General features: G+C 48.2%; 1 protein-coding gene across 1 annotated transcript; it reads right to left on the bottom strand.

Annotated features, from left to right (window-relative positions):
• Positions 1-837: 837 nt before the first annotated feature.
• On the bottom strand, positions 838-10,120 carry LOC144135096 (uncharacterized). The gene is made up of 3 exons (XM_077667852.1): positions 10,029-10,120; positions 7,638-7,874; positions 838-1,304 (listed from the first exon to the last, which is right to left on the bottom strand). The coding sequence occupies exons 1-3, from the start codon at positions 10,100-10,102 to the stop codon at positions 923-925; spliced, it is 693 nt and encodes a 230-aa protein (XP_077523978.1). The 5' UTR covers positions 10,103-10,120; the 3' UTR covers positions 838-922.
• Positions 10,121-10,546: the final 426 nt, after the last annotated feature.

The raw sequence follows: 10,546 nt of genomic DNA, 5'->3' as shown, positions 1-10,546 counted from the left end.
GTGAAAATAAATTTTGTCGCTGCGATTTGAATATATTTCATACGAGCCAGGAGGCCAAATCGGAAGTTGCGGTTGTTTGACTTTGACGAAACGGAATTACGCGTTTATGAAAGACTCCCAATGTGGAGTATATTTAAAATATTGAAGTACTACTGATAAGCGTCCCATAAAGACAGGAAGATTTTGTGCGGAGGAAGGCGGAGAATCCGGCAGCAGGCAACATTATATAGCACTGCCACTCAGCAAAAGGAATCTGGAATAGAATAAGAGGGTTGTGTTTGGTGACCATGTGGAGAGATTAAGATAATATGTGCTAGCCCATCACGACTGCACCCAAACCGCGAGTCGAAATCTGCGTTGCGCAAGAAATGAAGCGCCTGCGCTGCCGCACAGCTTTCTAAGTCTCCTGTCAAACGGCAAGCGGCCCGATCTCAAAACTCGCCAAGGAAGCAGCAAACGCCAGTGTTTTGCGTATATGCAGGCAAAATCGCCATTAGATGCTCCATGATCTCCGTGACGTCAGAAACATTGCCGCCATATCGCTACAAAGAAAATCTATACAGCCTGCCCTGAAACTGCTCAGCGTTATGAAAGCTCCTCGTCGGCTGGGGATCCAACTTGGGAGCCCTACCTGTCGGGGCAGTAGCTCTACCAAATAAGCTAGTATGGCAGAATGGGGCAGAGTCCATTAACAACACGAATAGAGAACGCAGCCAGTGCAATTTGTTTAAAATACGAAATGGAGCAAGAGGTTCGAAGTACTGAATTACCGATTTGCACACGTTTAGTAGTCGTTAGTACAGAGCTCAGTTTATTAATCACTCCAAACGGCTCGCATGCTTATGCACTGCCAGTAACACCAAATAAACACAGAGATCATCGTCCTTCATATAAAAGAAAAAATACGTGTGTTTTGGTCGCATTAGAATACGCGGTTTCTCTTCGTGTCCTTCGCTGGAGAGTGAGTCCCGTTTATCGCAGATTTTGTTCGGCCAAGCCAATGCAAAGGTTTTAAGGTAGTATCCGCGGCAACGGAGTCGGTTGCTATGTCGCTGCTGACGCCATCCCCAAACGTAACAGTGTCGTCTTCTCCGTCAAACATTCCCGGAGTGGTCATGAGGTGGCCCCATCGCGAAGGTGAGTTCCCTATTCGTCCAGGTGCGGTCTCCACGGCCGATGGTTTTCGGCGCTTCGATGCCGCTTCATGGACACCGTACAGCTGTGAGGACTCGGCTGCGGACTCCACATCAAGGTCCTTCTCTATGTCGTCTTCAATTTCGGTGACGACATAGAACTTCGGAGCCCTGCAGTGAGGAAAAACAGAGCGTTACGAACATGGCATCGGGGCAATTTTCTGGACTGCATCGCAGGCAAGTATCTCGGGAGAGTTTCACTGAATGCTGCTGGAGGCACTAACATATCTGCAACCTTGTTTCCTGCCCGAACCGGGCGCATAGGTCTGGCACGTGATGCGCCATCGTTCTTACAGCGGTAGCGGCTAATGCCAGATCCCGTCAAGTCATGTGGCCGCCGTCTGCATAAACCTACGTCATCACACGGTAAGATCACATACCCGATTGTGGCTGATGGGCCATTAGACTCTTTCTGAGCCCAATCATGACGATCATAATCAGGACGCAAACAAAAAGTTTCAAAATTTTTAACTTTACATGGAGAAGTGCGTAAAAAATGGTCAAATTCTTCGCTCTCTATAGATAGATGCTTTCTTTTGCTCGCGGCATAAAAAACAAATCGGCAATCTGTCCTCTTAAATTCACCGCAGCTAAACATTGAATCAGAACACCGATGTCTTTGTAAGCCTTCAAAGTATAGAGAGAATACATGGTCACGCATACCGTACATTGCAAGCATGGCCACGTAGGCAGGAGAATAGGCTATTCATGTTATACACGTGAGCTTTCAAGAAGACGGAGAAGTAGAAGTCGAAGAACAAGCTATGGGTATGTGCCATATACCTGGGGTGAAGAAGAAGAACAACAACAACAAGCTTTTGGGCGATCTTCGGTGGACCGTATAAATAAATAGCATCTTCAGTTGCTGCTGATTCTGCCGTAGCTAATGCCCATAAATGCGGAACTGGTCGTTCTCTACTTTACCGGAAGTGCACATCGCGCCAAAGCCGAGGACACAAAGACTCATGGGACACATAAGCACATAGATTGATGATAGACCTCATTCCACTCCTGGCGCTTTGGTGAGACGGTTAAACTCCGACGTAAGCACACTATTTCTTCTTCCCGGCACCTTAGACAACTCCCATTAGGCGTTTTACCCACTTAACTCTGGCGCCACACGCTCTAATTAAACTATCCTTTTTGTCAATTTTCGCCTGTTCCCTCTGCCCTCCTAGAACTTCGGCACCAGTAGCGCTGCCGCCGTGGCTGTGCGATGCAGACGGATGAAAAAAATGATTTAGGGGCTCGCCTCAGTCACCACGAGCAGATTAATAAGCCAACACAAGAATGCAAGAAGGCGGTCAAGGCACCCGAGTGCGCGCTTCAACGGCCGATGAAGGCGGCGCGAATGTTATGGCACGTCAAACAGTGAAAGCAGCGAGGGACGGTAAACACGCTACTAAAGACGGACACGACAAACGCAAAAAGAGACCGCACGTTAAGTATCAAAAGTGGTAAAGGAAACCAAGTGCGCCGTTGAGGTAAGAAAAGCGACTAATGGCGGAGAGTCCCAAGCAGCGAAAAGAGCTCGGAAGAACCTGCGCGCTGCGTAACTTAAGCAGCAGCGAGGGAATGTGACAACGTGCTTAAAAGAACGTCTTGCTGGGCAAGTTGGTACATCTTTGGATTACAGGCGCGAAAACATACAGACCACAAGGTAGATAAACGGGACGGAGCGTGCATTCAGAATTCAAAAGTCCTGGCCAATATCGGTGGGCGCCTACCACCGTAAGCCGTACTAGCCTGGATTACACCTTACCCGCCCAGCATTCTATGCTGCTTACATCTACCGTACATAACGACGTAGACTGCAAGTTTTAATGCGAAAAGGCGTTTCTGTTCGCCGACATACATGCCGGATGAATTTATGCCGTTACCCAGGTTCTTAGTAATATTATTGTCAGAAAAAAGGAAAATAGTTTCCAAAAAGTGACTGGCTTTTGTGTTTTGTGCCCTATAGACACTGCACTTGTTCTCCACAAGCATTATGCGAAATGTTTGGGAAGTGCACAAACTTGGCTCTTTATCATTCAAAATGTGCTCCACAGATGGCAGCATTCTGATTATTTGCGCGTTCGTAAAGATTTTTAAATGTACTCTGTGACATAAGTCCACTTTGATCATGAAGGACGCATCTGCCCTTTACGATGGCGTTTTATTCATGGGAGATGAAAGTCCACTTTATAAATCCGTTTTCCTAGCACTGAAACCTTCCCATTTGTTAGCAAAGCCATCCAACAGGACGATGAAGGAGGGGAATTTCGGCTCGTCAGCTCGCTCTCGCAAACGTTGCTGCCGGGACTCCTAAGCCGAAGCGATCGGCAACGAGATCGATGACGTGCAATTTCTCATTGACCGGAACAATGTGCCTCCCATCCTGAGTATATGTAACAAGGTTCTCGCGAACAAAAGGTTCAGTCTCTGTCTGTCCTTCGCTGGATGCTTGAACCAAGCCGTAGCAGCAAAGGGTGATGAAGAAAGAGAAAATAGAAAAAAACAGTAGTTGAGGTTTCCGAACTAATTAAGGCTATTTGGAGATCTTTCACGTGCGCTGATTCGCTGATTTCGCAGACCACACGGGCATCTTGTTCGTTTCTTTTTCATTTTTCATCCAGTTTCAGACCGAAAGGTTAAGCTTGGCTCCTCGAAGTAATGCACACGCCGCAGCTGTATTGTCTCGTCAATACAAATTTCGCGGCTGATTGAAAAAGAAGTTTATTTTCTAGTTTTTTCGTTAGCCTAATTGACTTACGCTCAAGTGAGCCTGCCCAAGGGTTTGGCTTGAAATTTTTGGGTGCCAACAGAAGACTTGATTGAATGTCGGAAAGGCGACATTCTCTTGATCTATGCTACTCATCTACGCTAATCCCTCGAATGTATTTAAGGAGTGCTTCAGATGTCCGGGCTGAATCAATATTCAGCACTGTAAAGCGCGATAATAAATGATGTAGTCCTTCCGTGACTGAGTGAGCCTCACGGAAACGATTCGTACTATCTTATAATCTGCAGAGTTAAAGCAACTGGTGTTATTTTGAAAACATCATTCAATGCAGTTTATCACAAAAATTCCCTCTAAAAGGCACCTTTTCTGTGACTCGCTTTTCAGGTTGCATTAGATCTTGGAATCGCGGTAGAGTGGCGCGAAGCCACGGCGGTCGAACAAACGCTTTAATTGCTCTAAAAATTAACATCACCTACCATCCCTAGACAGACTATGGTATAACCACACTAGAGCTACCACACTAAAAGCTACCACACTAGAGCTATGGGCCACACGGGATGGAGACTACAGCATACGCTACGAAAATCAACATGTTTTCTATTTGGCACCATGTCAGAAGCACGTGTATTTACTAGCAAAAATAAATTAACGTCTGCGATGCAAACGATTTTCACGAAAACCCACACTGATATTCAGAAATTAAAGTGGCTGTAATAGGCGTAATCCGCACGCCAACCGACGCGAATAGGACACACAAAGCAGTGCTATGAAATGGAAAGATTAGCGTGTGAAACGACGTGCAATGATCAGTGAATTAAGCAAGACTATCAGCTTTCTGATGATCTCGCAAGAAGTTTCAAGTCTGCACACTAGTTTAGGTACCACGAAATTCACAGTACTTTGCCGAGGACGGTGTGCTTTATAGGAACAAAATCCTTAAGGGCGATGCTATGGATCCACTTTTTTCTGCGGCTGATGTCATTATTTTCTCGAGCAATCGCGAACAGCACGACGCCATTTTTACTCCGTCTTGAGCACTGAAATGCACCGCAACCACGATACAACGCCTGGTTCGGTGCACGCAGCAGACCGCCCGTCTCATACAGCGCGTTTACAGGAAATGGGCAGGCATGAAGGAGGCCAACCTCCTTCCTCTCTTTCAAGCATTTTCCCTGAGTCGTACTGCTTACACTGCATGCGCCCTATTGACGTCTCACGCTCACGGAGAATCACCACCTCGACTGACTTATCCGCAGTGGCGTCAAAACAGTCCTGGGCCTTCCTCTCTCTACTCCTGACGACAAACTCCTTGCCCTTGGTGCCTCCAACATGGCTGACCTGCTGATTGAGGCTGCTGTCCTAGCCCAGCGCTAACGCCTCTCAACTAACTTCCAAAGGCCGCTCTATTCTCGACCAACTTCGTATCATTCCCCTCCATCCACCATCCTCGGTGGCCAGTCTCCCATCTGCCATCAGGACCAACATCAAGACTCTTCCTCTCCCCTGAAACATGCATCCCACCCATCATCAAGATAGACGAAAAGTCCGGGCCAAGTAGCTCCAACAGCGTTATGCGGGCCGACTTAATGCACTTTACGCTGACGCGGCAGACCACACTACTGGACTGCTGTGACGGCGGTAGCAGCAGAAGAGACCATGACTCTTCATGCCTCTTGCGCGGCGCGCTGTCCACATATCACCACAGCGGAAGAGTTAGCTATTGTTCTTGCATTCTCCACTTCCAAAGCTAAGGTAATCATCAGCGGCTCACAGCGCGCCGTTCTGAAATTCATCTGTGGCCGTATTTCAATTGAAGCATTTCGCGTACTTACATCGAATCCACCTAAACGCCTCACCCTCCTGCTATGGGCTCCGGCTCACCTAGATCTAATGGGTAATGTGGGGGCACACGAGCTAGCTCTAGGGCTCATTTTCGAGCAGCTTGTCATCCCGCCTCCGACATGCCCGGCCTGGTCACGAAGGACCGCCATAATGACTTCATGCGAACTGCTCCAACACTACCGTCTTTCTCGCCAACTCTATACAGGTCCGCACCCAGAACATACTATAATACGTAGGCCCTCCTTTGCCATAACTCCAGTTGGACACTTCTGGGAATCCAAAAGTGATATAATATAATCTTTCCTAAACGTTATGCCCCGACGTGTAACTACTGCGGCACTTCAGCAGACCTCGTTCTTACGGTCTGGGCTTGAACACTGCAATACACACCTACAATCACGTACCACACTTGGGAGGCTCGTGTACGCAGCTCCACCCTGAACGACCAACGCACACTCATAAGTCCTGCTCTAGAGGCTGCCAGATTGCAAGGAGTCTTGGCCGACCCTAGATCTCGGGCATCCCGCCCCTTGACTGTAAAGGTTTACCAACCAACCAGCCTGCGAATGGCGCCGACGAAAAACGAAATAGAAAATATCCTTCCACGCGCGTTTCCCGGTCGACAGCTGGAAGGGCCAATCATCGCTCAGAAAAGCGCCGAGCAGAGATTCGAGCGAGGAGGATGTGCGAGTGTCCGCGGCGCGGCGGCAATGTTCACAGAATTGAACCACTTTCACGATTTATGGAGTTCTACGATCCAAAGCGACTCAGGCTATGAGGGACGCCGTAGTGGAGGGCTTGGGTAAATTCGGCGACCTGGTAATTTTTAACGCGCACTGACAGTGCACAAGCGTTGTGCATTTGAATATGGATGACCGGCAGACGAAACCTTTGAAGACGTCAACTGATCCGGACGCGGAGCCCGTTGATAACATGATGGTCTCGCCCCGGCGGGTGGAAGCGTGGATGCAACCCTTCGCGACCTTTTGGCCTTCATACGGGCCGGCAGTGGTGGCCGGACCTGTGTGCGTCATATTTTGTGCGGGTGTCAACCACTGCGACGTCATCGAACCCGTACCGCCCGAGTGCCTGTGATATACGTGTCTGTGTGCTCTTGTGGTGAATGTGACCGCAACGAAAACGCAGATCTCTATTACGGCTTCTCTTTTTGTCTTTTCTCTTCCACTAAAAACTTCCTCCCTTCGCTCAGAGCGTGGCTTAGGTGTCCAGCGATATGTGAAGTAGTTACTGCGCCTTTCTTTTCCTTTCCTTTCGAATCACAATCACAACGGAAACGCACAAAGGCTAATTCAGGAAGCAGCGTGACCGCAGGCAGCCCGTTCGTGATCTTTTCGGGCGAGGGATGGGCTTGCCAAAGGGCAAGGTGTCGCACCAAACGTATGATGTTCAGTGGACTCCCTGGCAGCGCTGCAACACGCTATCTCGTTCCACTCTTAAAGGCGATGCTTAAGCGTCCTGGAATTTGTTTCGCTCACAATGCTGGCGCCGCCAGCGCCAATGCCAGATTTTTTGGCGGACTAGGCCTTTAGCACTCTCGCCTTAATGCAGCTGCTCCTCATTTTCATTTGACGGCAGTTTTTATTCAAGCTATGTTCACATTGGATCTCTAAATTAATGACACCAGTGGAGCGAAGACCCCCTGAGTTTTGTCCTTGTGTCTACGGAACTCGAACAATAGCCTCGACGTAATGATGCTTAAAGAAACATCGTCAACCAAGCTTTGACCGCCGCCGAATCCCAAGGGGTTACGGCCGACGCCTAGCGAGAGGGAAGAGGACAAAGTCATGCGGCCCGCCGATTGATTGACTCCTAAATAAAGTTTTTCCAACCAGTAACCACGACCCATGTTTACTCACGCGGCGGTTTCGTTGGTGCCATTCCTGTCGTGCACCGGATCGGCGGGTCTCCTGCCGTCGTCCGAACGTGTTACACGACTTAGTATCCCCAAGGCCACGACGGCCGCGAAGATGCACAGCGCGGCCGCGGCCACCAGGCCCAGGCGCTTGGCAGAGTCCCAACCGGCGGGAGGTGGACGCGGCAGGTCGCGCGTCTTCAAGTCCTCCAGCACCAGGTAGCCGTGCTCAACGCCGTACCTGCGTACAGTAGCCCTCCAGATCACCCCTACCAAGCTCTGCAGACATTTCGGCTTTGTGAAATATTGTGGCTTTAAAGGCGCGGATTACAGCGCTGCCTGTCGGGCGTCATTTATGCGTAAGGCGGTTAGTTATTCTGCGAACTTTTAAAGTATCTACAACGAGAGACGATTATTGAGTCACGTGGCTTATTACTGTGATCAGTGGCTCAGATCTTGAGAAGTCATTCATCCTGGTATATTACGACGTCATTTCATACTGACAAAAATTAAGAGTCCTCGTTGCCTTCTGGCATTACAAGCTGACGATATGAGAAATTAATTTCCATGCACAGGTCACAAAATCAACCCCCCGAGCATAACATTCCCGCATAAATCAAATGGTTGCTTGCGAATATCAGACAACTGAACAGAGCAAAAAGGACCTGTTCGTTATTTGACGTCGTTTGAGATCGACACGTCGCCTACTGGCAATGAAGTAGCAGGGGTATAGTAGGAGCTCTTTGATAGCAAAGAAAGGGAAGGTGAATAACCGCGACCACCGTAACTTGATCACTGAGTAGTGGGAGCTTTAACCGCCCCAGGTAAAAACTTTGGGGGCCTCCTTAACCCCATTCTGGAAAATACTGCGCTGGCATTTCAAAGTTGGCCCACCCAAAAAATTCCACAGGACCCCCAAAATTTTGGAAGTAGGCCCAGCACAGAAAATAAGGTTATGTAGAAGAGTTCGTAGCAGTATGTGGATTGAGATGAAAAAATAGGTGAAATAGTGGATAAGTGGGGATTAGGAGGCTTGTTAAAGAGGGAATCATGCATGTCATCCTTGTAGTTCCCCGTTGCGCTGTCCGTTATACCCTTGGCGGAGTAACTGTATTCAGATACAACTTAAGAACGAAGCAGCTTTTCCTCGTCGAGCGCTCCCTTCCCTTCCAGCCAATGGCGTCAGCCAGTTCCCATGACCCCGCTAGCGTGACAATTCAGGGAGCGGCGCGACAATGCAGAGAGGGTGCTATCACCGACCATAGCAGGAGGAAACTATATCGCCTTTCACCGACCACTGCCTGCATTTCCACGCTATAATGGTCATGAGAATCGGTTGATGCCATTGGCTGGAAGGAGGTCCTTCGACGAGGAAAAGCCGCTTCGTCCTTGAGTTGTATCCGATTACTGTGAACGCTTTCTTTTGATCTGCACTTGAGCGCCGGAGTGTTAAAGTTACAACATATTACGTTGACTACACAGCGGAGCAATTAAGACTACGCGGACCCTGCTCCATAGCTGCTTTCGTAAGTGTCCTCTTTCCAGAAATTCCAATGCACCACAAAACACAAACACAGCGGTAAATGAAAGCAGCCACAAGTCATAGTGACGTAGTCTCGCACAGCATTGTAAAAAATGAGCTCAACCTGTTGGAAATGCATCAAAATGGAATTTTTTCCAAAACTAGGATAGTAATCTGGGCGTGGATTCTTTTTCCTCTGAAAAGACATTCTCAAAGCCGATAAACTTAAGAACTGTACAAACTTGCTAATCCTCACGTATTTCACAAGACGCTTTAAAATCCCCCTGGCTTATGCATGTAATATCACAGCTCTACATCAGCACGCTCTCACCATTGCAATAGTCAATTTTTAATCAACTGCTCACAGAAAATGAAGCGAAAAAGCTTATTTGCAGCCGCTAATCGGAAGAGTCGAATATGTGCCCTGCGTGGTCACGTGCGGGCATTGGCTTAGGCTCTGTAGTTGTCAGACTGGAAATGGGTGTTCTCTAAAGTACGCCTTGCGAGGTCATGTTATCAAGGTGAGCTTAGAGTGGGCGCACATTTTGAGGATGGGGTAGAACTAATGTTGCCAAGGAAGATATTTGCAACTCTTTACAGAAATCAAAGGTTGAAAATTTGAGGTAACGCCACCTCCGATAATCACCTCTTTTTTCTCAATGCTTGAAATGCCACGCCATACTTGAAGGACTACGGCAGTTTCAGAGGCAAGAAAAAGTGGTAAAACGCTGGCAGTACATGCATGCCAAAGAGGTGCTTTGCTCGTTGACAGCTTCAACTGCAGTGAATGTCAAGGCCTCTCACTGCCCTTTATCTCCGAATCCGTCGCTAAATTCAATGGTCGTAAAAGAATTACGCATAGTGGCACCGTACCTCGGTAGGACAGTTCCCACCTGCGGCTTTTGGGGCTCGTAGAACTCGTGGATTCGCTCTGGAACGATCGACATCCTGGATCGATTGCCCGTCGTAGACTGAAACAGGACACAATCACGAATGTCTCTCATGCAGTAACTAGGTGATAGCTGTTTAGCACAGCGCATCAAGAGTGGCGCCGGTCTTATACAAAATATGTTCTTGAAGGGCTCTCAAGCTAATGTAATTGCACATTTCTGTTCATTTTTATGATTCCGCCATTTTTCATGCTTTAAGTTGCGTCGCATTGGTTTGTGTTCCGTGGCTGAAAATATGACGCGGCCGTTCACCGATTAACTTGTGAAAGAAGTGCGAGAATTATGTTCACGAGTTTGTAGAAGCGTGAGTCAATAAATCAGCTGAAAACGTGTATAACAGAGCTTACAGCACACGCACCTACTGAGCAAGATTTCGAATATGAGTTTTCTGGAATGTATAACTCTCGGCTTGCTGCAAGTACTGCGGCAGTACAACGAGAG

This window comes from Amblyomma americanum, chromosome 5 (assembly GCF_052857255.1).
Source record: "Amblyomma americanum isolate KBUSLIRL-KWMA chromosome 5, ASM5285725v1, whole genome shotgun sequence".
Classification (NCBI taxonomy): domain Eukaryota; kingdom Metazoa; phylum Arthropoda; class Arachnida; order Ixodida; family Ixodidae; genus Amblyomma; species Amblyomma americanum.
Note: the sequence above shows the minus strand (reverse complement) of the source record. Positions and strands in the feature narration are given on the sequence as shown.

What these genes read in the sequence shown, in the direction of transcription:
- LOC144135096 (XM_077667852.1), bottom strand. Translation starts at nt 10,102, where the DNA reads ATGTCGATCGTTCCAGAGCGAATCCACGAGTTCTACGAGCCCCAAAAG. An exon ending in GTGGGAACTGTCCTACCGAG is followed by an intron (nt 7,875 to 10,028) that starts GTACGGTGCCAC and finishes TACTGTACGCAG; the next exon opens with GTACGGCGTTGAGCACGGCT. An exon ending in GGCACCAACGAAACCGCCGC is followed by an intron (nt 1,305 to 7,637) that starts GTGAGTAAACAT and finishes TCCTCACTGCAG; the next exon opens with GGCTCCGAAGTTCTATGTCG.